General features: G+C 31.6%; 2 protein-coding genes across 2 annotated transcripts; one reads left to right on the top strand and one right to left on the bottom strand.

Annotated features, from left to right (window-relative positions):
- Positions 1 to 4,307: 4,307 nt before the first annotated feature.
- LOC148563111 (serine/threonine-protein phosphatase 7 long form homolog) lies at positions 4,308 to 9,944 on the top strand. Its single transcript, XM_088492046.1, has 5 exons — positions 4,308 to 4,373; positions 4,913 to 5,655; positions 5,735 to 5,822; positions 5,924 to 6,336; positions 9,722 to 9,944. The coding sequence occupies exons 1-5, from the start codon at positions 4,308 to 4,310 to the stop codon at positions 9,942 to 9,944; spliced, it is 1,533 nt and encodes a 510-aa protein (XP_088348172.1).
- Positions 9,945 to 18,177: 8,233 nt separating this feature from the next.
- On the bottom strand, positions 18,178 to 20,034 carry LOC107605498 (acyl-lipid (9-3)-desaturase). Its single transcript, XM_016307391.2, has one exon. It carries the CDS (start codon positions 19,961 to 19,963, stop codon positions 18,617 to 18,619), a length of 1,347 nt encoding a protein of 448 aa, XP_016162877.1. The 5' UTR covers positions 19,964 to 20,034; the 3' UTR covers positions 18,178 to 18,616.
- Positions 20,035 to 27,621: the final 7,587 nt, after the last annotated feature.

The raw sequence follows: 27,621 nt of genomic DNA, 5'->3' as shown, positions 1-27,621 counted from the left end.
ATGAAACACAATTATAAATAAGAATTGGCAGAAGTTGACAAATAATATGTTGGTACCCTATACTTTTTCATAAGGATTTAATGTGGAAAAAAATTTAGGTTAGCTAGTCACTACTTTGAATACCTTTGTCGTTTGTGACGAAGGATTTGAATAGCTTTTATGCCGCCACGTTTATTGATATTATTTTAAAGAATAATTATAATTGATTAATAAAGGTTAAATAAAGAAGTATACGTTAATATGCAAAAACCAATCTAGATTTGTAAGTTGTTATCAATCAATCTTTGAAATGAAGAAACATGTGTTCGGTATAAGTTTAGTTTGCCGGCTGACCCATGGAATTAACAGATCTAATTTTTATAGGAAAGGGAGGGAAAAAAAAAAAATAGGGCCACATTCAAGTTTTCGCAATAATTGTTTTTGACCACAAGGATAAATACTTTGGATTTTAGAATGAAAGTTTTACTTTTACGGTATGAAGTAGGGGTGGCAATGGGTAGGGTAGGGTAGGGTTTGGAGTCAATCCTAACTCTATCCGCGGGTTGAGATTTTTATATAAATTCAACCCTACACTACCCGCGGGTTGAGAATATCTCAACTCTAACCCTACCCGCTCTTAATCCGTGGGTACCCGACCCTATCCGCGGGTTACAAAAAAAATGCAACGTTATTATATAATTTGATAATAATTTAAAATAGAACTGACTTTTATGTAAAAAGAGTTTATTAAATTATCAATTAATAATCTTCTTTTAATGACTAAGGATCTTTTGTATTTAGCGAGAAGTCTTTAGTTCAACATCTATTTAAAATATATTTTTATATAAGTATATAACATATACATATATAAGGTGCGGGTTGGTCGGGTAGGGTTGAGGCTCAACCCGCACCCTACCCGACCCGCACGAAAACTCTACCCGCACCCTACCCTACCCACTGCGGATCAGGTTGGCAACCCTACCTGACCGGATGGGATCGAGTTGGGTACCCGCGGGTAGGGTACATATTGCCACCCTAGTATGAAGTGAAGTCTATTCTTACTTCTTAGTGAATTTAGTACACCTCTCTTTATTTCATTTGAATCTGGCTACTTCTGAAAATTCCAATTGAATTATAAATACTTAACTGATAGTATTTCTATTTTTATAAAATATATATTTTCAGAAGTATTTTTATAATGGGGTAAAGTATATATTTGTCTTTTAAGTTTGACAAAAATTTCAAAAATACCCCTAAGTTTTATTTTGTTTTAATTTTATCCCAAAAGTTTTCGATTTGTATCAAATATACTCCTGACGGCTAATTTTTCACAAAATTTAAAACCAATTCAACAACAATTTTATAAGAACAACTCTCAACACAAGCATATCAAGCATAATTTTCATGCATTATTGTTAGATTGGTGTTAAATTTTTTAAAAATTTAGCCGTTGAGAGTATATTTGATGCAAATCGAAAACTTTTAGGACAAATTAAAATAAAATAAAACTTAAGGGTATTTTTAAAACTTTTGCCAAATTTCAAGGACAAAAAAAATATACTTTACCCTTTATAATGTTAAAATATATTTAATATGTATTTTAAAGGCTTATTTCAATTTAAATTTCAATTATAACTTGAATTGATTAAAAATGTATACAATACCCCTATCTTGCAATAGTGCATCACAAAGATAGAAGAGGTTTTCAAGAACAATTTTCAGAATACTGAGTATATATTTTTAGAAATGAAAATATACTATGTATATGTAATATTAAAATCAATCAAATTAGACTCATTTAGAAACAACCAAATATAATGTGGAATAAGGGTTTCACTTTTAAAACTAAATCCAACGGAAACCAAGCAAACCCCTATTATTAATTATTATTTACTAGTAACTTTTAAAACTTATACTATTAATACAAATCACAAATTCCTCTTCTATTCATATTCATGTTCATATTTCCTATGTTGTTTACCATGACATATCGAATGAGTTTTTAATGGGTGATATTAGAATTGAAATTAGGGGTGTGCATGGGCCGGGTGAAACCGGGTTTGATGTGACCCAGATTCGGCCCGAAATATATACCGGGCCTATTTGTTAGACCCGAACCCGACTCTAGACCCGATGAAACCTATACACTTTCGGGCCACGATTATACCGGGTAAAAACCGGGTGAAAACCGGGCCGTTAACATTATATTACCTTGATACCTTCTTGTAAGTTAGTATGTAAAAATATCCAAATTTCCAAGACTCCAACCATTATTTGACATGGTAAAATTCACTTAGAAAAATATAATAAGAAGTAACTCTTCTCTAAAATTAAAGTATAACCATAATCAGTATTAATATTGCCTAATAACACCAAATATTTAAATCAATACAAATAACACAAAATTATGCATTAGTCTAAAGTCTTATGCATTTTAAGCATAAAACATTAACTTATAGTCTTATATATAATGACTAATAACACAAATATTAAGGTTTACAATACTTAAATTTCACATAATAATAACCATCATCCATCACTAATAACACAAAATATTAATTGTGTATGATGATCGGGCCACCGGGCCGATTTCGGGTGACCCGAGCTATGGCCCGGACCCGACCCAAAATAATGACCGGGTCTACTTTTGAGACCCATACCCGGCCCTAGACCCGATGAAATCACATCAAATTAGCCCCTAAAGTGTTCGGGACCGGACCGGGTCTTCGGGCCGGACCGGGCCATGCACACCCCTAATTGAAATTATCTTTATATAACATGTCTTTCTCACGATAATTGTTTTTTAATTAAATTTGGATAGCAATTATTAAAAAAATGGATACCTCCTCTTTTTATTTTATTTTATTAATATACTAAAAGTGGGTTTTTAATTAAGCTTATTGGAGTGAGGTAGCATATGTTTCTTTACTCATTTTCTCTCCAAAATAAAATACATTAATTAAAGAAATAATAAAAGAAGTAATTACAAATTATTATCATTAATAATTTCTAATTCGTGTAGTTTAATTTGTAAACCTAATACTATCTGAAATGATTCAGTTGCCTATGCCCAGAATTTCTCTAATTTTATAAAATGTTTAGAAATAAATAATTTTTTATTTAAATAAAAAATCCTGAGGGAATGGAATGTTTCTTCACAATTTGGTTTATTGATTATTTTCTTTTATATTTATTTAAAGGGAAAAAAATAAATGAGTTTTTGTTGAATGTTACTATAACTAAATCTAACATTCAGAGCAGTAGAGCAGAGTGTATTATTGTGTTTGGTCCCTGTCAACGCTTACCAAATAAACTAATCACTAATAATAATTTGTTTTAATTACTTTATTTATTTATAAAAGAGAAAATCACTATCCACTAATAAGTACACGTATGTATAATTGTATACTAACGAGTCTAATTAAGCATTGGATCCAAATTAGCGAAGTTTAAGGTCATGGTCTGTGTATCCACACATATACCTAGGAAAAATGTGTTTTCATCACATGCTGATGTTGTTTTGTCCTAATCAAGGTAAAATCTTATCTACTTATTTAAAAGTAAGATAAAATATGTTTTATGTATCTCACGTTTTGAGAATTAAAAAAATAATTAATATTTAATTTTATTTAATTTTATCTTTAATATTTTTTATTTGTGTCAAAATTAATTTTAAACATTAACTCGATTAAAATTATTAGAGACAAAATAAAAAATATGCAGAGGTAGTTTTAAGGGCAATTTACGTATCTAAATTGTGGAAATGGATCCTCTCCATTTTTTTTTGTCACTGGAGAGAATACAGTGTAATCTCTCACCTTCAATTTTTCAAGTGGGACCAGAAATAAATGAGAGAGAGAATACAATGAAGGGTGAGATCTTCCACTGGATATCATCCAGTTTTTTTTCCACTGGAGAGGATCCACTCCCCTAAATTGTTTGATCCCCAATATTACGCAAATACATTGTTTCAGTTTTTAATACGCAAATGCATTGTTTCTATATTTTATGTAAACCGCTACTGCCAGTAGCGGTTTACGTGTGAGTGTGTGTAAACCGCTACTGGCAGTAGCGGTTTACGTGTAAGTGCGTGTGTGTAAACCGCTGCTGGCAGCAGCGGTTTACGTGAGTGTGTGCGTGTGTGTAAACCGCTACTGCCAGTAGCGGTTTACGTGTGATGGTTTGCCTATATAAACCGTGGTTGCAGCCGCGGATTATGTGTTTAGAAGGTTTGAGGAGTTTTCTAGAGAGAGAAAATTGTAGAGAGAAGTCAGAGCAAGTTGTGAGCGGGCCCGAGGTTCCTCAGCGGCGACTTCTGGCGAGTTATCATGGCAGGCAGGAACCTGTACCGACTGAACGGCGTTGCGCATATTGCCGGTTCTATTGGTGACGAGGTTAGTTAATATTTATTTTTTTTCTAGTCTTTGCATATCTTAGTCAGAAAAACGGTAGGTTAGGTAGACGAATTAGAATTTATAGATCAGTCGTTGTATCCTGAATTTAGGGTTCGCATGCTAGGATGTTAGTTCACTAATCTTGGTTTAGTGTTTTTAGTTTTTGTTTGTTAGTTATAGATATGCCTAGTTACCTGAAATTTAATTCCATTCAATGAATGTTATGCCCGCTAATTAATGTTGGTTTAGTTTAGGGAACGGGATAGTTGACATTAGTGAATTATTATAGTTTGTTTAGGATATTTGTATGATATGAAGTTTTAAATTTTAGATCTTTACAATATTTTAAAATTTCTGGATGTTAATAAGTAAATTATTTGTGTTGTTATTTTCCCTATCGTGAGTAGGAAATTTTTTTTAAATATTATATAGGAGAATTTGCTGATGGTTTAAGGTATTCGTATTCGGTTAGATATGGAAATCTGTTTAAGGATAGGAGAATTTAATTGGACTCTGTTTTCGTTTGTTGTTCTGTGCAGCCCAATAGGTGTATATACAGTGTGAGGCGGCAACAGAATATGCCCATGCATGAACGTATCATCCCGTATTTAGAGCGGGCTGGATTGTACCATTTGGCTAGGCTAAATAGCCAATGGTTCTGGTTGGATGAGCCACTCGTTAGTGCGTTCGTTGAGAGGTGGCGTCCTGAGACGCATACGTTCCACATGCCTTTCGGAGAATGCACGGTGACATTGCAGGATGTGGCATTTCAGCTAGGGCTTCCTGTGGACGGGGAGGCTGTGAGTGGTTGCCTTGGTGAGTTTGAGACATACATGGAGGGTGGCCGACCAGCTTGGGAGTGGTTTGAGGACCTATTCGGTGAGCGGCCCCCACCGAATAAGGTCAAGCAGATGACAGTACACTTTACATGGTTCCACGAGAGGTTTAGGGTGCTACCACCAGATGCGAGCGAGGAGACTGTCCGCATCTACGCATGGGCCTACATCATGATGCTGTTATCGACTCAGTTATTTGGGGACAAGAGTGCGAACCGGGTTCATATACGATGGTTGCCATTTGTGGCAAACCTTGATGGCATGGGGAGGTATAGCTGGGGTTCGGCCGCTTTGGCGTGGCTGTACCGATGTATGTGTCGGGTAGCGAACAGAAATGTGACTAATCTTGCGGGCCCGCTCCAGTTACTTCAGAGTTGGATATTCTGGCGGTTTCCGTCTCTTAGGCCGGCCGGGTTTGAGGTTTTCTCTTTCCCGCTGGCATCAAGGTATGGGTTATGCTTTTTTAAGTTTAACAAATTTATTGGGCATATTTTAAATTTCGTGTCTAATATGACTTAAATTTAGGTGGTCTGCCTACTTACCTCCTAATGATGGAAAGGAGCAGAGGGTCATTAGGTATCGGCTTGCATTGGATCGACTGACCGCTCGTGATGTAAGTTTTATAGCAGCAAGAGTTTTACTTTTTGTTTGATCTCTATTCGTGACTAGATATATACTTGTTATTGTAGTCCTTGATGAGTTCTTAAATTTCAGATTGTGTTGGAGCCCTACTCCGCGCTTGATGTACTTGCCGTGGTCCATCCAGAGATACTTACAGAGGAGCACAGTCGCATGTGGCGAGCCGTGACTGCCTTGATATACTTTGCGGTCATCGAGTGGCATCAGGTTGACAGGGTTGTTCCACAGCTAGGTGGAGTACAACATATCCCCGAGGATGCTTTGAACGTAGACTGGCTGCATGCTAAGGACGGTAGGGGTGGCGATAGGTGGTTTCCCCACTACTATCAGAAATGGCATGAGCATTGGGAGAACCGACTAAATGCCGTCATTTCCATTGAGCGAGTGGCAGATCCTGGCCCATCTGCAGATTACCTAGATTGGTGGTACCGAGAGGCTCAGCGGTTCCTTAGCCCTGGGGCTGCATTTGCCGATCCTAGAGGCACCCAGATACCTCCGGAGGCATATCAGAGAGGATCCTCCCAGGTTCCACGCAGATCACAGCTACCTGATATGCCGGACAACCGTCGTGTTGAGAGACGCCGTCGTGTTGGTACTAGGGACACCGGTCGAGATTGGAGGTGGTTACATGATGCGATGCAGGAGGATGACGCAGGCGGAGATGCTAGACCTGAGGTCGATCACCGTGTTCGTCGGGCTAATGCCAGACATGGGAGAACTCCGGATGATACACAGCACGCAGGCGGAGTTAGTGGGTTTGCAACGACTGAGGCTGGAGGGGATACATTCACTAGCAGAGCTTATTCTCAGATGCCGGAGTTCACACCGACCATGACTATGGATTTAGATGATCAGCTGGTCAGTCCACGGTTTTATGCAGACTTTGCTGAGTTGATTAGGGATGATGCTGGCACGTCGAATGTGCAGTTTGGTGGCCAGTCTTACCAGCAGCAGATGCCGGATGTGCAGATGGAGACCGGAGCTTACCAGCCACAGTTGACGGAGATGCATTACCAGGCACATGATTATCAGGGTCAGTATGGGGTAGATCTGAACGTGCCTGCAGGTAGTCCGTTGGATACTTGGTTCACTATGGGGGGCACCCCCCAGTCCGCGTTCGGGTTAGACCCTCCACGTGATGATGTTGGACAGGAGGCAGCCCGACCGACTCGAGTCAGACGTCCAGCTCGATGTGGGACAGGATCTCATCTCCTTGGTGACTTTCATGATGTTGCGAGGGATGATCGCGATGGTTAGCACCATGTGTTGTTGTTTTTTATTTCTCGCTATGTAGTTTATTTTCTGATTTAGGACTTTTATGTTTTTTATATTTGGATGACTGTTATTTTGGGTACTTGTTACTTTATGTTTTATGCCCGTTGGACCTTATGTTTATTCTTGTTGGAAGGACTTTTATATTGTTCAGTTTTTACTTTATGATTATGTTGAGACAGTCTATTCTTTATCGATCTATTAGCTAAGATGGAAATTAAGGACAATATCTCTAGAAAAGTGAAACACAACTACCGATATTATCATTAACAAGACAAAACAAAAAGACTAAAAACTCATAACTGATAAACGAAAAGACTAAAAACAAATAACTTAAAACTCATAACAAGTAGACACGTTTGTTATCACGGAAACTACGACAAACGAAATAAGTAAAGATAAATCTACATCCCACTAGTAGATCCTCGCTGAGGGCAAACCCGTCGGGTATGACCGGGCTGCCTGCACAGACCACACCTCTTAGGTCGGCTGGTGTCGGCTTCGTCCATGTTGTTGCGGATGCGGGTGGACCGTGGTCGTCCTTCTCTAGCCCTTCTCATGCCCGGATCGGGTATAACCGTCGGCCCGTCATATGGTGGCCAAAGCCCATCTGGAATACATGGTGAAAAGGACATCTCATACAACTTAAAGACCTCAGACATGGTGTACACCCCATCAACATAAGTTGCCCAATCTAGGCGTGACTGCGCACAGCATGCGAGGGCATGGCAGCAGGGGTAGTGCAGCGCCTGGAAGTATCCACAATCGCAGGTGCGATCCCTCAGAGAAACCCGATAGCTACCCAAAGAGAATTTCCCGGTGGGAGTCGTCTCAGCCACAGTATAGTCAAGCTGATGCCTATCAAACACTGTCACCGTGAAGCACCTCGATTCCTTCAGATTACGCTCAATGGCCTTAACTACTGCCTGTGAAAACCGGTGCCCGGACCCTAACTGTGCCTCTGCCGTCTGCCCATGGACAACAAACAACTCGGCCAGCCGGAGATATGTCGACTTAACCAGAGACGTGACCGGGAGGTTTCTTGTGCCCTTCAAGACAGAGTTCACACACTCAGAGATGTTGGTGGTCATGTGACCGTATCTTCTCCCACCATCCTTATGCTGTGTCCACCTCTCATAAGGCATTCTGTTTGCCCATTCGCACATGGCCGGGTTCTCCGTCCTCATTATATCAAACCAATAGTCAAATTCTGCTTCCGTCTTCGCATACGCGGCATTTACCAACCACCTCCGCGCATCCTGCCCCTTGAAAGTGAGGGCAAAATTTGCAGCAACATGCCGAATACAAAATGCCCGATAAGCATGGGGGGGTTGCCAACCACTATCGGGGCTCTCTAATGCAGCCTTGATGCCGTTGTGTCTGTCAGAGATCACGAGAATACCTTGCTGTGGAGTGACATGCCTTCTAAGGTTCGATAGAAAGTACGACCAAGAATCTGCGTTCTCTCCCTCCACGAGTGCAAACCCAACAGGCAAAATGTTCGAGTTACCATCCTGTGCGATCGCCAACAACAACGTCCCGCCATATTTGCCATACAGGTGTGTGCCGTCGATGCTTATCAGCGGCTTACAGTGGCGGAAAGCCTCAATACACGGAGGAAACGTCCAGAACATCCGATGAAAGAAAACTCTATCCTCGTCAACTTGGTCACCCACCCTAACCAGGGACGTCTTCAGCAGAGCAATCGAACCTTCCATCGTGCATGTGACTCCAAGGATCCACCGAGGCAGATCTGCATATGACTCCTCCCAATCACCATATATTTGCGCTACTGCCTTCTGCTTCGCCAACCACACCTTCCGATAACTAGGCATGAATCCATAAGTCGCCTCCGTGGCCTCTTGCAACACCTTAATAGACACCGACGCATCAGCTCGAACCAATGGATAGATTCTCGCACAGATAACATGATAATCAAGCTGCTTGTGGTCGCTTGATATCGATGTGGCCATACACGTGTGCGGACCGTTGTACCTCTTAACCTCCCATGTGCCCTTCCTTTTCCGCATGACTATCCGAATCAACCACGTGCACCCGTTACCAAACTCCTTGCATCTCCCTTGGTATTTCAGGTTGTCGGACTCCATAACCTTGTACTCAACTCCACGCCGAATACTGTAATCCTTCACACTCAACACGGCTTCCTCTTTACTCTGGAAGGATTGGCCAATCTGAAATTCAGACATATTTGTCCCATCATGCATCCCCTGCCCCTCGAATGTTGCATCAGCATTCTGCTGTTGGCTGATGGCTTCCAAGTTCAAAGAAGAGAGGTGGGGAGGGTACTCCTGTGTTGCAGAACCGGAACATCCATGGGCTGAACGTCCGCCTCTTGAAATATCATCATCACTGTCCCCACCAATATCGACAGGCTCCTCATCCAAATCATCGTCAAACAGTGCATTCTCAACCCGATCCGGTCCGGCATCGCATTCAAATTCAGGAACAACAGGACCAACATATGCATGAACAGCCCCAGCACGTTCGGGCTCCGGATTCGGAACTGCCACTGCTACCACAGGCATCGATGTTGAGGCACCACCGGCTGGGATCGACTGAGGATTAGGGGCCGATGTCCCTGAGCTATCCACACCATCTTCCAACTTTGCAAACAGCTCAGTTACCCTCACCTCCGGAAATCTACGCCTGCAGTGAAACAAGACATGCAAGTCTTCATCCGACCCGATCACGAAGGTCTCATATCTCACACCAGTTGAGACAACATCAATGGGAATCTTGTAAAATAATTTTTTTACCCACTTCGTCCCACACACACCGAGCTTCCGTAATATGCTTTGCTTAATCTCCGCCAACGTATTCGAAGATCGGATAAAAACACTAAGTGGTTCTCTATCTGTGAATTTTACACCATGCCTTTTGCTCTTTTGAATTTTTCCAGAGCAGTGAACCAGAGCCACAAAACTTTCCTCTCCCTCCATTTGTGAATAACACTCTACTTCTTCACATTTGGTCCCTCTATGGTTTATATAGGCAGCCCCATTCAGACACACACACGTAAACCGCTACTGGCAGTAGCGGTTTACACACACGCACACACACACGTAAACCGCTACTGCCAGTAGCGGTTTACACACACGCACACACTCATGTAAACCGCTGCTGCCAGCAGCGGTTTACACACACGCACTTACACGTAAACCGCTACTGCCAGTAGCGGTTTACACACACACACACACTCACACGTAAACCGCTACTGGCAGTAGCGGTTTACATAAAATATAGAAACAATGCATTTGCGTATTAAAAACTGAAACAATGTATTTGCGTAATATTGAGGATCAAACAATTTAGTTGCGTAAATTGCCCTAGTTTTAATATAGATAAAAAAATATTAGAGATAAAACTAAATGAATCGAAAATATTAAAGACAAAATTGAATAAAATTAAATGTTAAGAATATTTAAAAAAAAAATTTAATTTTAGAGATAAAAAGTAGCAATATCTAATTTGGTTTATAAAACTTTTAGTGTTAATTTAAAATAGGTTTAATTACCCTGTTGGTCCCTATAGTTTCGTGAAATTTTTAATTAGGTCTCTATACTTTTTTTCTTTTTAATTGGGTCCCTGCACTAATTTTTTTTTTAATTAAGTCCCTCTTAGTAGTAATTGGCTTAATTTTATAGGGACCCAACTAAAAAAAAAAAGAATTGGTACAGAGACCTAAATAAAAGGAAAAAAAGTATAGGGACCCAATTAAAAAAAGAAATTGGTGCAAGGACTCAATTAAAAGGAAAAAAGTATAAGGACCTAATTAAAAATTTTGCAAAACTATAAAAACCAACAGAGTAATTAAATCTTTAAAATAATCTTTAATTTTTGAATTTATAAATGATAATTTTTTTGTTTGTCTTTAATTTAACTGTAATTAATACCGTCCTAACATGAAGTTGTGAACTCGCAAGCAACAAATTATTAGGCAAAGAATTTGATGGTCCAAAACGTTTGAACTATTAAATGGTCTTATAATAAAATATGTTTTTTAAATTTTTTAATTAATAACGGCTAAATAGTCTGTTTCTAATTTTAATTACAAATTAATTTCATATATTTTATTTAATCATAAAAATTATTTTTTATTTTATAAATTATTATTTTATCATTCATCTATTATGTTTATTAATAACCAAAAAACAAAAACAACAACAAATTAGATCTTCCCTTGATCGTAATAACTTTTTGGCAATCCCAATCGATTAAAAGTTTATCTTTGATCTATTACATCCGTGGAGGATTTTAAAATCGTGTTTCTTAGAAAATCAATTAATTGGATTAACAAAACAATCGATTGAATTTCAGGTTTTCCATAACTTAATCGATTGGACTTCAGGTTACCATAAGTTGCAAGGTAGTATGATTTTCGCAAAAATCAATCGATTGGTCATATTACCCAATCGATTGAACGATGACTAGAATGTGAATTTTTTATAATTCAATTGATTGTTTATATTACTCAATCGATTGAAGGCCGCTATTAAAATGATATACGAAGGTTTAATCGATTGGTATGATAATACAATTGATTGAATTTTGTACGTGACTAATGGTATATTCCAATTCAATCGATTGGTATGATCATTCAATCGATTGAAATGTGATGTAAATAAATTTTTTTCTGCATTCAATTGATTGAATTTTTAATCGCGCCATTATCAATTTTCATATCGTTTTCATTCAATTGATTGTTTTGTTAATCCAATCGATTGATTTTCTAAGAAATACGATTTCAAAATTTTCGACGGATGTAATGGATCAAAGATAAACTTTTAATCGATTGGAATTGCCAAAAAATTATTACAATCAATGAAAGATCTAATTTGTTATTGTTATTGTTTTTTTATCATAATAGATGAATAATAAAATAATAATTTTTATAATTAAATAAAATATATGGAGTTAATTTGTAATTAAAATTAGAAACGGACTATTTAGCGGTTATTGAAAAATTTTAAAAATATATTTTATTATGGGACCATTTAATGGTCTAAACATTCTGGGACCATCAAATCCGGTACCAAATTATTATGGAATTTTGTGTTTGTAGTTAAGTAAGTAAGTAACAAATTCCTTGAGAATTATTAAAGGAGAAAAAGATAATAATAATAATAATAATAATAATAATAATAATAATAATAATAATAATAATAATAATAATAATAATAAATGGATAGATAGACAAAAAAAAAGGATAGATGCAGCCATGATCGAATTTCGATCTTTACAATATATAGTTGATCCAGTGAACATATTTCTTTGTTGAGAGACATTCTGGAGTTAAAATCAAGATCTAGGGAGAAAACGTCTTGCATAACTCCAGGAAAACCAATGTTTGTGCTGATTGTTAGTAAATCACAGTTTAAAGAAACAATATGATTTTCACTTTCTTAATAAATCTGTTTCAGATTCGGTAGGTTAAAAATTAATTTATCGTATATCTAAGTTCTATTTTAAAATTTTTTTATTAGTCAATAAATTACTATATATAAAAAATAATATTTGAACTCTTTACACTTATATAATAAATTAACTATTAGATCAATTTAAATTGGTTGACTTAAACTAATTTTAAGAATAAATACTCAATCCATCCTTTGTCTATTTTCACAAAGAATTAAATATTTTTTGTCAAAAAAAAAAAGAGATACTTGGAGTTTCAATATTTTCATTTTATGACAATACAACTTCTCTCTTAAATAATTCTTTAAACATTAATGAAAATTAATTTTGTGAAGATTTTATTTATAATTTATAGGAGTTTTAAATCCCACAAAATTCTTTTCAATAATATAACTAATTATAACCACTACTATCATCACCACTTTCCTCATCTTTATCATTATCACTTCTATCTCTATTATTTCTATTGTGTAACCATACTTTATCATTATCGTTGTCTTTTCTACCGTCATCATCACCAATACAAATATTATCAATATTAATATTATCTTATTTCATTTCTTGTTCGATGATATTTTTTTCTTTTAAAAGATTTTCGTATTGTAATTATTTTTTTTCTGCGACATCATTTTCAGCAATGGTCTTTTTCTACTTGACCGCCACCGATAAAGAAATTTTTAAAAAATAAACTTATTAATAGTTTATGGAAGTTTAAAACCTTACAAATTACAAATAAAATCCTCTACAAACTAATTTTTATTACTATTTAATAAATTTTTTAACAGATAAATCGTATTATCTTAAAATTAAAAAAAAAAAAAGCCAAAATGCCTCCATTTTTTTTTTACAAAAAACATCTTATTTTTTAATAAAAATGGACAAGAATCGAATTGGATCTTTACTCCTAATTTTAATTCAAGATTGTACGTAGGATCAGTTTTTGGGTTTTTTTTTTCTTTGGCCTAAACCCCGTTAGTTTAAAAAAAAAAAAGTTGATATGCTATTTTTAAAAAAATCGTATGATTTTTTTTTAACATGACTCGATATAATTGATAATTTTAAAATTCTCTATTAAAATTTCTCCCCTTTACAAAATTGTTAATTGTAACTTCAGATCTATTATAAGTTATTATAATATAACTAAGACAGTTATAAGTGTAATACCTAATATTTTTAAATTAGCCTTCAATTTTATTTGGATTATATTAGTGGTTAATACTCAAATTTTATAAAATTAAAAAAAATTATATAAAATATTTTATATAAAAACAGTAGATAATTAATTTTTATTTTTAAAAACTATTTAAAAATAGTGAAAACCTCAATCACAAAAATCGTTACTAATTAGGAAGTATAATGGACTTAGTGATACTAAAACAGAAAGTGAGTATACTAAATTATAAAAACAAAAATAATAACAAATTTTACTCATATTAAATAATTATATAATAAATAAAAACAAATATCATAACCATAATCATAGTCACTCAATAAATATTAAATAAGACACACAAAGGATCCTAATTTTCTCATTTTGTGTAATTATGGTTGAAACAATCGCCTATTCTCCATCCTTAATATGAATTTAGGTAAGTGCTTAACGTTTCGTATCTATGTCTTTGATATCCCACTCCTAACTATCTTATAATGTACTGATCTTTTTAGCTCAATCAAGTAGCGTATTGTTTTATACTGCATTATTCCTGAAGATGGTACAAAAAAAAGGGATGAAAAACAAAAATTTCTCAATAGTTTATCTATATAGTGTCATCATATCTATCTCCAACCACTTCGAATTTTAAAATAAAAACAATAATAATACAATGTTATTTAATTATTATTTTCAAAAGGCTTTGTTAGTTGGAGTGGTGTAACTTTTAGATGCTTCTCATTTACTTATGTTATGATATATGTGACTCATAACAAAATGCCTATAATGTTAAAATATATAGAATGCAAATTTATAAATCTTGATTTGATGTGCCAATAAACCATAAAGCAAGACAAAATAAATAAGAGAAGAACAGAAAGAATTTTTTAATAAAATAAGGATTATAGACATAATAATAAATTAAATAGAAAGGATCTTTGGATAAAAGAAGAATATTTGAATGAAATAAGAATAATAAACACAATCATAAATCAAATAGAAAGGATAAAAGAAAAACAATCATAATCATACACTTTTTAATATATTTTTCATTATTTTTTTCGTAACTTTTAAGGAAGGTATTGAGCTCAAATTGGCATAAAAACTAAAAAGGTAGGAGTCTCCTTCCCTTACTGAACGATCATCTCGATCGATCACCTTCCCTTATCGAAGGATCATCTCGATCGATTATCTTTCCTTACCGAAAGATCACATCGATATTTTGTCTTTGAAGGTCACATTCCCTTACCGAAGGATCATTCCCTTCATTCAAATTACAATCAAGGTTATTTAGACATACATAAGAAGGGAATTTATATTACAAAAAAAAAGGGACAAAAGTTTGTCGATCACCTTCCCTTTCCAAAGGATCATCTCGATTCAATCACCTTTCCTTACTGAATGATCATTTTGAGATTTTGTCTTTTTGAGTCTCATTTCCTTATCCAAGATTCTTATCCCAAAAGTTTGCCAATCACCTTCCCTTATCGAAGGGTAATCTCGATTCAATAACCTTCTCTTACCAAATGATCATTTCGATTATCTTGTCTTTGGGGGTCACTTTTTCTTACCGAAAGATCACTCCCTCAATTCTTTAATGCACATAAGATGGTTATTATGATGCATAATATGTATAAAATAAAGAGACATTATATCATGACATGCAATGCTAACATTTATATTAAAAAATATTTAAGATATGACATAAAAAAATAGTATAAAATCCCTACTTTCATTAAAGTTTCTATATATATTCTAATACAAATAGACACGATTTGTTAGCTAAGAGAGACTTGTTCCATCGCTAGACTTTGTGTATGTCTTATTAGCTAAGAGAGACTTGTTCTATCGCTAGACTTTGTGTATGTTTTGATGTACGTATGAATCTTTTGACTGGATAGAAAGAAAGTCTCCATATTCTGTAGTATGCATAATTTAGAGAAGATATTTTTTAGAATAATATATGAGTAAAATTTGTGAATAGTTTAGCAGAGGATTTAGAGTGAGAGTAAAGAATTGAGAAATGATAAAGATTTTTTCTATAATGGAATGAAGAAAGTATATGAATAGCAATAATAGAAGATAGAGGAATAGGTTATCTAGAATTTTTGTATATGTATAAAAAGGAGAATAGAATGAAAAAGAAATGACTTAAATGTCTCTTAGGTATGTGCAGATTGTGATAGGAGAATCTAGCTCGCGTTTAGGTGAAATTTTCAATCTAAATCGTCTCTTTGCAACCCTATAATATTTTGTACGTTTGAAATTTGAAAATAGCTATTAGAGACAAATTTATAGAGAATTGAATTAGCTTTAAACTGAGTTTTAAACAAAGTCAATCGAATAACCACAGATTGAGATATTTATGAAATACTGTTAGTGCTGGTTGGTTAAAACACGATATTTTATTATAAACTTGTAACAAATTTATCTACCTAATTTAATTTTAATTTGAATATTTATGTGCACTGAACTTAATGAATGAACCTAGTTTTTTCTTTAATTTTTTTTATATAACTAAAGATCATTTAAATTCAATAAATATAGAGTTAATTATGACTATATCTTAAAAAATTATTTATTATTAGTTATAAATTTACTAAAATTAGTATTTTTATATTTTTTAATTTTAAATTAAATATGTTAGTTTTTAAATGCATTATTTTTTTATTTTTTATTATAATTTTAAAATTTAAATTATTACAATTTTAATTAATTAAGTATTCTATAATAAATATAATTAAAAAAGTTGGATGTTACATGGAAATCCGAATATTTAAACAACTATTACTTGTCCCGAGAATCTAAATGTTTGAAACTAGTTATGGTCATCGAGGCAGTTATCACATCCCAAATTGGTTGGATATTTCAATAATATTTATTTGTTAGTGTAGAAAATAGAAATAACCATTTTTTTAATGAATACAAAAAGTCAAAAAGTAAACAAGTTGCATGTGATTGAATATTACAAAAAAAATAAAAAGTGTAAAAAAGTTGCATGTGCTTGGTCCAATGGCCCTCGATATTTAACCACATGACAAGACACTCAAAACAAACGACTCCAAATATTTTTGGTTGGATTATCATCTCTTATTCTCTTCGTGATTAGTTTATTACAGCTCCGCCGTTCTCTCTTATTTATTTATTATTCTATTTTATTTTAGTGTATTTGTGAGTGAATTTTTTAATGAGTTAAAAAGAAAATGATCTTTGAAAAATTAAGCATATATTAATGAATTTATCTATTTTGTATTTTAAAAATATATGTTAAGATTATAAATTAAAATTTTTTTATTAAAAATATAAAAATTTAAATTTTTAATATATTTATTTTATATTTATTAAATAAAAAAATTTAAAATCTTCTACTAATAATAAATTTATTATATACTTTTAAGATACATGTTAGTTAAATTCTATATTAATTTAACCTTTTGGACGATTAAAACGTAACTCAAGCCATTTTGGTCTATTCGTAAAAAGTAAAAACTAGCGAATCGAACAGGTAAAAATATGATTTTTTTTATGAATTGTTTATTTTGGTTTGGCTCAGATAATTTGCGAATTAAGCATATTCGAATCGAGCGACACAATTGACTTGTTTGACACCTTTTTGTTATTGTAATATTAATTTTTTACCTAGATTTTTAGACTAAATTTATAAATACATGATAACATTTTCTTATGGATATTAAATAGAAATTTTTATAATTATCTTGTATTTTTAATTTTTATTTCAGCATTTTAGAAAAATAAAAAATAAACTAAGTGGATCAATTCATTTAACTTATCAATTCGTATGAATAGAGTCAAGTTAAGATGATATTTTCTCTTTTTTTTTTTTCAGCGCCCAAACGGGCCAGGATAAAGCCCACTACCCATAAACCCAATCTCCCCAGTATTTGGATCCTGAGGCACCACCCTTCACCGGATCACTACCTAGATCTAGCATCTAGATAGGCAGAGGTAGCATAGTGGATTAGTAGTATCTGCCACCACCACATCTGGGCGGAGCAGCTGGTCGGATACCAACACTCCTCAGCAGAATCGTTAAGATAAAAACCAGTCATTTTCTGATTCGAACTTGTCGGCCCGCTCGTTTGATTAGCTCTATCAAAATCGTTTTTTGAACAACCAATGATTTGCCTTAAGCCCTTATAGGAGAAAACAGAAATGAACAATCACCGATAAACAAAAATTGTCATTTTCCATTTTCCATCTTGACACAATCAACTCAAGCCATACATTGGTTGAGAGAAGAGGGTGCCATCATAAAATTATAGATTATAGATATTAGATACGTGACGAAATATGCGTAAGCAAGAAAGAGACTTGGTCCAACTTCACATGCTTTGCGCCAAAATTCTTTACACAACTCGCTCTGTGTTTGTCTCGTCCTTGTATGCAAAAACTTGAATACAATTGGAGATTGATAAAAGATCAAAGTATGGAAGAATGCAAGTGCCTCCACAATGATAAAACTAAAATGATGATGTTCTTTCATAAATAACAAAATCTCACAATACAATGAACAAAGTTGCATAACCAAACTGATAGGAGCAACTAGTCGATCAATAAGAAGGAAAGGAGACAAATTTCAAATGAATTCCCTTCCCATGCATAATAATGTGCTACAATACACATTGAATTCAAACTATTATGAAGCTTTTAAAGAATAATAATAATAGCATTACTTACATTCCACTCTCTGTAGCATGAATGAAGTGCAGAGCAGAATCAAGATAGAGAACAATATATTAAACCATACATTCCAGGTATCAATTTTGATAGTAAATTAGTCGAATCTGCTGCAACCACACCGGATTGACGCCTCTCTAACCAATTCGCAACCAATTATTCCCAATTTCTTCAAAGCCAAGCAACACAACAAGAACCTTGCCAGTTGCCACTCATCCATGAGTGTTAACAGCTTCCCAAACAAGATTCTTTGGAACAGGATTAGAAACGTCGCGAGCCTGCAGCGCAGCGTCCCTCAGCGTCCGAATCGTGAGAGCATTTGCCTTCCAGAAGGACACGCAATTGTAAGGAAGATTATGCTTCTTGCAAAGATCCTTAACAAAGGGAGAAATCTTCCGAAGATGGCACCGAGGCAGCCTCGGAAACAAGTGATGCTCAACCTGAAACTGCAAACCTCCATGGAACCAATCCATCCAAGAAGAACAACTCACATCAAGAGTACCATTACACTGCTTCTCACACCAATCCGTTGCGGTTGGAGGACCAACATAAACTTTGGCAGAGAAATGGTTCAAACAGAATTGAACATGCTGAATTCCAGTAACAGAAAAGCTTGCTAACACAAACAAAATCCTTTCCCCCCAATTAGGCAAACAAGAAACCAAGCAAGGGTACCAAATCCAGAAAGCAATTAGCCCTAAAATCTCAGTTCCTCTATCAGGAACCTTCCGATTCGAAGACAACAACATGAAAGATTGCGCAAACAAATTGAGCCTAGCGAAGCACATAACAGGGTAAAATGTCCAATGCTGATAACTAACCAATAACCTAGAAAACGAATCGAATTTCATGATCCTCTCGTAGAAGCAAGAAAAGAGTGAATTGAAGAACCTCGAAGAGACGACGAAGAACGGAAGGTGTTGAAGATCGGGATCGAAATCGAGGCTGTTAACAGCAATGTGATGCGCATTGTGGTTCCATTTCCACCAACCAATGCTAATTCCGGCCAGAACATTACCGGAAAGAATTTGAAGAACCCGGTTGAGTTTCTTGGAACTAACAATCTTGTAATGACCGGAGTCATGACCAATCCAACCGCTCTGAATCCATAAAAATCCCATCAAAGCGCCGGAGCCAACGCGAACCAGGCCGGTCTGGGCGAAGAGAACCGCGTAAACGCATAAACAGAACATAATGAAAATGAAGACGAGAGAAGTGAGAACGCCGCGGTTATGGTCGAAGAGGCCCATTCTTGTGAAGGTGGAGAGGAGGTTTCGGTAGTCTCTGGAAGCTTCGGAGACGTTGTGGTTGGCGAGGTAGGAGCCGGTGAAGAAAGGTTGGAGGCGGTTGAAGGCGTGGTTGGGGTGGAAAGCGAGGAATGCATCGGTTACGTCTTGACCGGCGAGGTTGAGCAATGGGGAGGCGCCACCTGGATGGTATTGGAGCCAGTTGGTGACGTTGTAGACTTTGCCGTGAATGGAGATCCATAGATCTTGGGGTTTGTTGTGCTTGCTGAGTTCTTCTCGTGAAATGTAGTTTGTTGATTGTGGTTCCGCCATTGATGAATGTAACTCAAGTGAAAGAAAGAGTGTGTGTCTGCTGCTGCTGTTGTACTTGTAGTTGTAGTAGTAGGCGCAACTCGTGAGTTTTTTTGTTTTTTTTTTAAATTATTATTATTATTATTATTATTATTATTATTATTATTATTATTATTATTATTATTATTATTATTATTATTTAAATAATATTTTACTTGTAGCCACTAGCCATTCAATCGTGCACCCATTTCGCCCATTTCGGGATGTGAAATGTTATGCCATCAAAATTCCCCTACATGTACAAGAGGGAGTAATGTTACATATTTTTTTTTTTATAAATTAAGTTTAATTAAATTAAATAATAAAATTTGAAATAATTTTTATTATATTAAACTAATTTAATTAGATTTGATTAATAAAAAAATTTAGATATATAATATTATTTATAAAAAATCATTAAATAATAATTTATTCAAATATATAAATAATTTTTAACTAACAATTTCATATACAAAATAATTACATGTGAATTTTTATCAAATTATTAAATAATTTAATATATTTTATTAAATTATTATATAATAACTCTTAACTATTAAGTTTTTTATAAAAACAAATGTATATAAATTTTTATGAATTAGTAATATCAAATAAATCATATCTTTTTAAGAGAAATTTATACTTTTATTAGCAATTTTAATGAGTCAATAGTTGGAAAACAAAAATTAATGAGTCAAAATATTTTTTATAAATAATAAAATGGTGGAGTACAGTCGACAATAGTTACCAATATAATCACTACAATAATTATATAACTTTGACAATATTAAAAAAATATTGTTAAAATTAAAATTATATTTTTTATATTTTTATAATATATATTATTATTTTAAATTTATTAATATTTAATCAAAATTATATAACTACTGTAACTCTCGTAATGATAACTATTATAAATTATAATATGCGCCGAATATAATAGGCATTAAACTATATGTATATTTTATTTTTTTTTAGGCATAAATATTAATGAGATTTAAATCTACAATTGGATAAATTATATTATACAATTTCATGGGGACTAAATTAATTATCAGTTTTGCTGGACAGTTAATTTTTTAACTAATAATGATCAAATAAACAAAAGTTTAGAAATGAAAAGAAAAAATATTGATTGATTATTGCTCAAAAAAATTAATTTAATTATCAATAGATATAATATTCAATTTAGTCTCTCAACTTATATGAAGATTTTAATTTAGTCTCTAAAATTTTAATTGCATTTATAAATTTTGCGAACATGACTTATGTTAGTTCTTGAAATAATTTTCAACATATAAACATTAACAAATGAAACGCTGTTGTGGACAACCAGATGCCATACTATATTATGTAAACTAATATCGTTTCGATTTTGGCACTCAAATAATCTAAAACCGTCGTAAGTGGTATTTATTAAAATTTTACTTAACAAAACAAGTGATACGACGTCATTTTTGAGTTATTTAAATGTCAAAACCAAAATTGCATCATTTTATTAGTTCCAGCGTGACATGTGACTATCTATATCAATGCTTCATTAATATTTTTATACTGAAAATCATCTCAAAGATTAATATGAAACACGTTTATAAAATTTAAAGACTAAATAGAGATAATTAAAACTCTAAGAGTAAATTATCATTTTTGTCCCCAATGTTTAGGGTAAGTCCCAAAGTTGTCCCTAACGTTTAAATTGTCCTATTTAAGTCTCTAACATTTCAAAATTGACTCAATGTTGTCCTGCTATTAGGGATCTGTTAACAGAATTGACGGCGGGACAAAATTGAGACGATTTTAAAACGTTAGGAACAAAAACGATACATAGAAATAAATTTTAATTTTATCCTTCATTAATATCAATCTTTTACGATACATAGTTATTTAATTATTTTTAATCACATCTAAGTAAATTATACTTAATCACATTACTTTGATTCTAAATAAATTTATTTTTTATAATTTTACTTTTAAAGATTTTTTATAATTTATTTTTTTAAGAATAAAATTATAAAAAAAATTATTTAGAACAAAAGCAATGTGATTAAGTATAATTTACTTAGAAGTGATTAAAAAATAATTGAATAACTATGTATCGTAAAAAAATTGATATTATTGAAGGATAAAATTAAAATTTATTTCTATGTATCGTTTTTATCCCCAACGTTTTCGTCATATTTTAAGTCCCTAACGTTTCAAAATCATCTCAATTTTGTCCCGTCGTCAATTCTGTTAACAGACGGCAAGACAACATTGAGTCAATTTTAAAAAGTTAGGGACTTAAATAGGACGATTTAAACGTTATAGACAACTTTGAGACTTACCCTAAACGTTAGAGACAAAAATAATATTTTACTCAAACTTTAAAAATTAAATTAAAACTCATATACAAGTTTAGAGACCAAATTAAATATTAACTCTTACTTATAACTATAATTATAATGGCTTAAATTTAATATATATTACTAGAATAATTTATCCACCGTGCAAGTACTATATCATATTTTTATGAGTATTAAAGAAAGTATAATTAGAGTCAAACAATTTCTACCATCCTATATAAAATTAAAGAAGCGTTTTGTTTTGAGGTACTAGAACGAAGATTGGAGATTGAAACTCAGTATTATATTTAGTGGTTTAGAGACTGATACTAAAATTTCAATATTTGTTTCCAAAATTTTAATATTTCAATACTTCAAAAAATAGAGACACATAGAATTAAATTTTTTAGAGATAGAGACTGAAATTTTAATAACATTTTATACTTAAAATACCCTTATTTCAATTGATTAATTCCAACTTTATTCTTTATATAAATTAAATTAAAATTTTATTTTTATTTCAATATCTATCTCCCAATTTATACTAAATATAATATTAAGATTTATTTCCGTCTATTTTTCGATCTCAATTTTTTAATTTCTATATCTCTTCCAAATGCTACATGAATGATGATGTAAATGCAGTAAAATGTATACTAGAAATGCATTAAAGTTCAATTGTGTTTATTCAACGCATTTAATTTAAGGTGGAAACGACAATTATATTCATATAAAATTGATAATAAAAAATATTAAATAATTTGATATATTTAATTAAAAAATTTAATTAATATGTCTTTAGGGTATATAATAAATTTATTATTAATAAAAATTTTTTAAATATTTTTTATTTTATTTAAAAATTTTAACATGTATTCTTAAAATATAAAATAAATAAATCCTTAATTAATATATTATCTAATAATTTTTTACTATCAATTTAATATAAAAATTATTGTATGAGTCTATGCCTTAATTTAATGTGTGTGATCTTTTTATTATTGATTGCTAAATATATATTATTTTTATGTACTATTATAGAATTAAATATTTTTAATACGATATGATAACCACGTATAGAATAAAATACCAATAGTATGTCAAGAGTAATACTAAAACTATAAGTTACATTATTTTTCCATAAAACATGCTTCCTTCCAAAAGAATATATTATTAAGAATTTGATTAATTTGTACTATCAATGTAATACTAAATTATTTAGCAGTAAAATTTTTAATAATTTTTATATGTATGAACATCATTACTTTCAATATTAAAAACTCAATTCTTTTCTAGAATAAAGTGTAGTGATTAATTATTGAGAGTTGAGACAATGATCACATGTGCCCACAGGATTGCTTTGAAAACGAGATGTTTGGCAGAATGAGTCTACTTGATGTGAGTAAAAGATTCCCATTTTTAAATGAGGGGAGAAATATTTATTTTTATAATAATAGTAATTGACATCGTACAGAATTTATTTTTTTAAATGGAAGTTATATTAGTGTATTACATAAATGTAGATTAAAATAGTATAATACTAATAAATAGTATAATACTAATATACGGACAGCGACATTTCCATGGAAGCATAAGACACATTTCGATAGGAACTAAAATGGATCGTAACTTGATCTCTTTTTTTATAAAATCGTTATTTTTAAAATAATACAATTAGATATTTTTTAAATATGATTTTTTATTCAATTTTTAGAAGAGAAAAAAAATAACTTTTTTTATTTTTTAAACAACTAATACATGAAAATAGATATTTAAATTAATTAAATAATAATAAATTTTTAAAAAGATTGACCAAAAATTAAATTTTAAAAGAAAAGTCGTAATATTTTTCTTTTTAAAAATGTTCAAATTCATTAAAATATATACTCTTATAATTTACAGGATTTTTTCTGTCTTAGTAAAAATACTTTTCGCCCCACTAAATTACATAATCTTATGTATGCAAAAATCACATGACTATTAACTATTTCATGACATATATACTCATGGCTTTTCCATATTTAAATTTTTAACCTGAAATTATATCTATACTTTAAATTTATTCTATGTTTTCTCCACCAACATATTCTCTTGGTATTTTGGCTCTTGACTTGTTTCATCCAACAATGCAAGAACTCTAAAGCAAAATTTTTTTAACATAGAAATATATAGAGAGAGATTATTAAAATATATTTAAGTTTCTGATTTTTTTTTTTAAATTTGGATATATCGATTTCTTATGTTCATTTAGATCTATTATATTCAACGAAAAAATCAAAAATCAAGCATAACTTCTATTATATTGACTTAATTGATACGAATGCACACATGAGAAGATTTGTAAAATGAGATCAATTAAACACAAAAATCGATATATTCAAATTTTGAAGAGTTCAAAAATTTAAATATATTTTTAAATTTTCACAAATTTAAATATCGGTAAACAAAAAAATTAGGGATTGATTTATCATTTTTTTTTTAATTGTAATCTTCTCTTAATGTTAAGTAGACACCATCTTAATCTTTTATTTATTTTTGATGAAGACATCCTGTTAATTTTGTTCAACAACTAATGATATGTCTCACCTTAAGAAAAATTAATGCTAAATTAATAATTGGTATTCCCAAAATCAATATAATCCTATATTACTAACCAAGAAGAAGGTTTACATGAAAAAGTAATAATCTAAAGGTATTTAGTTTTCGTTTTGATTTTTTGTTTTTATTTTTAATATTTTTTTTTGTAAATTTTGTGAAAAAAAATGAAAATAATAAAAATAATAAAATTCTGTTTTTTATTTTTACTTCTTATTTTATTTTTTCTTCATAAAATCTAAAAAATAAAAAATATTAAAAATAAAAATATAAATCAAACACACCCTAATCTTTTAAAACCAAAATTATTGCACCCAATAATATGTAAATAATTTCGATCTAAGGTGAAGATTAAATATTAATTATTAATCATTAATTTTAGCTGTAAATGCCATTGTATGTATAAACTTTTTCTATAATATAAGGAAAATTAAATAGATAGGAGATTGATTGATTGAATGGTTGTTAGCATTTTGCAACATAGGAATGTTAGATGCTCTGATTGTGATACAAATTAGATAAGGACAAGCCATTCATTGGGGTGCACTGCAGAAGCAGAAAATTAGTGTTTTTTAAGGCATAAAAACATACTAATAAGTTAAATTAAAATATTAATAATCATGCATATGGAATCAAGCATATAATATAATAATAGTGACAACCCCACCAATTGGGATGAAGCATTGTAGCCAAATAAAAATGAACCGTACAATATAGTATCTAATTCATAGCTTTTAGAATATGCCATAAGCCACATGGAGATGCTTCATCAATCACACTTTCTTAGCAAAATATCTTCAGTCTTAGATTTGAGTTAGAGTTGGCTTGCAACTAAAAAGGGAAAAAATTGGAAAAAAATAAAAATAAAAGCATACTTCAGCATTTTTTTAGAGAAAAACCCAAAATAAAAGACAACGAGATCCTTGACAAAAAAACCTCAATCTGTCTCCTGACAATTACTTCGAAAGGACAACGAAGTTTCTGTACAAAAAAAAATCAATGTTATTTTTTTTTTTGCACAGGGACTAATCAGTTCCAAAAAAAATATCAGGGGCCGAATTTGGTGTTTTTTTTTTCTTGGAGACCTCATTGTCCTTTCGAGATAATTGTCCTTTCGAGATAATTGTCAGAGATCGGATGAGTATTCACTCCATTTCTTATTTGCTGCGTGGTATAATGTAAGAATAAATGGACAATGAATTTTGAAGAAGCAAAATTTTGTGTTGTGATATAAAATTATAATCTGTGTAGAATAAATGATTGAGTTTTATACTTTTATTATAAAAGTTAATTATATAATTAATAAACGAGTGATGATTGGGAGTATATCATATCATGAAACAGTTCATTCAAAAAACTTAAGTTTTTAGGAGAAGACAACATTAATCGTTATATTTCTGATATATCAAAGTTTCTTTATCTTTTATTATAAAAAAAAACTAGTTTTTCTTTCTTGGCGATTAAGAAAAAATATAACATAGGACAATTGTTTTTCTTTTCATGAAAAAAAATTTGGAAACAATTGATTTATAATTATGTTACATTGACTTAAATATATCAATTGACAAAATAAATATAATATATTCAGTTAAAAAAAATTTATATGATTAAATATATTATCAATTAATATATTATTAATTTAATATTATGAAAAAAATAGATGAGTGAAAATATTTAATTTTTATTTGCAATCGTGACTAACACCCGATCATATTTTTTTTATTTGTAATTAAATCCTTACTTTTTACACAATTTCTCAGTTTAAGTCCCTACAAATAGGAGTATTATTTTTTTAATATTTTTTTTTAATAATAAAGACCTAATTAACAAATTTTAAAAAGAATAAGGACTTGGTTACAAATTTATAAAGTATAAAGACCTATTTACAAATTTAGTAATTTATAGGAATTTCCGATTAATTAAACCAAAAATAAACTCAAAAGTAAAATTAAAAATCATTGAGAAACATGTAAAAACTGTATACAGCAATAATGTCCGAAGAAATTGGATCATAAACAAGAAAAATACAAGACAGCTCATGAGATGAACTGATTCATGGAAGATCACATGCAATCTTACAGTCGAAGGTATTATTTTGACAATTTGTTGTCTATATGGACCAACCTTGTCTGCAGTAACTGTTTATGGCTATCCCCAATAATACAATATGCTACCTATATATATATATATATATATCTTCATTCGGATCATAAATAATATGGATTAGTCAGGTGGTTAATATTTTATTATTAAAGTCCAAATTTTGAGATTTTATAAATGTAATTATTTTCGTTGAGAGACTCGCTCATTATAGTCAAATGTGTTTGATTCAAATCAGGCACATATTAGATACACATAATCAAATGAAAAGAGTCAAAAGGTCTTAAATACGAAAAACAATGTTTTTTTTTTTCAATTTCTGAAATTAATTCAAAATGTCACATTATCTCAATCTTTTTTTTTTTTAATTTTATGAAAGAAATAATTAAGTATAATTTGTTATTTTTTTCAATACAATCCTATGAAAGAAAAACCAAATCGGCAATTTCTAATAAATTTTATAAACAAAATGTTTTTTTAGACTAAATAAGCTGTGGAGCTTGAGGGAAAAGAGTTAAAAGGAAAAGACAATTAGACAAGAATAATTTGAAGTGAAAAATCAACTACCAGCCATAAGTTTGAAGCTGTAACATAAGTCACTTTCATTAGTCTATTCTGCACTCA

This window comes from Arachis ipaensis, chromosome B6 (genome assembly GCF_059453495.1).
Source record: "Arachis ipaensis isolate K30076 ecotype BB chromosome B6, ASM5945349v1, whole genome shotgun sequence".
NCBI classification, from domain to species: domain Eukaryota; kingdom Viridiplantae; phylum Streptophyta; class Magnoliopsida; order Fabales; family Fabaceae; genus Arachis; species Arachis ipaensis.
The sequence above is the reverse complement of the archived record's forward strand: the minus strand, read 5'-3'. Positions and strand labels throughout refer to the sequence as shown.

What these genes read in the sequence shown, in the direction of transcription:
- LOC148563111 (XM_088492046.1), top strand. Translation starts at nt 4,308, where the DNA reads ATGGCAGGCAGGAACCTGTACCGACTGAACGGCGTTGCGCATATTGCC. An exon ending in ATCGACTGACCGCTCGTGAT is followed by an intron (nt 5,823 to 5,923) that starts GTAAGTTTTATA and finishes CTTAAATTTCAG; the next exon opens with ATTGTGTTGGAGCCCTACTC. An exon ending in GCCGATCCTAGAGGCACCCA is followed by an intron (nt 6,337 to 9,721) that starts GATACCTCCGGA and finishes GCCGATGTCCCT; the next exon opens with GAGCTATCCACACCATCTTC.
- LOC107605498 (XM_016307391.2), bottom strand. Translation starts at nt 19,963, where the DNA reads ATGGCGGAACCACAATCAACAAACTACATTTCACGAGAAGAACTCAGC.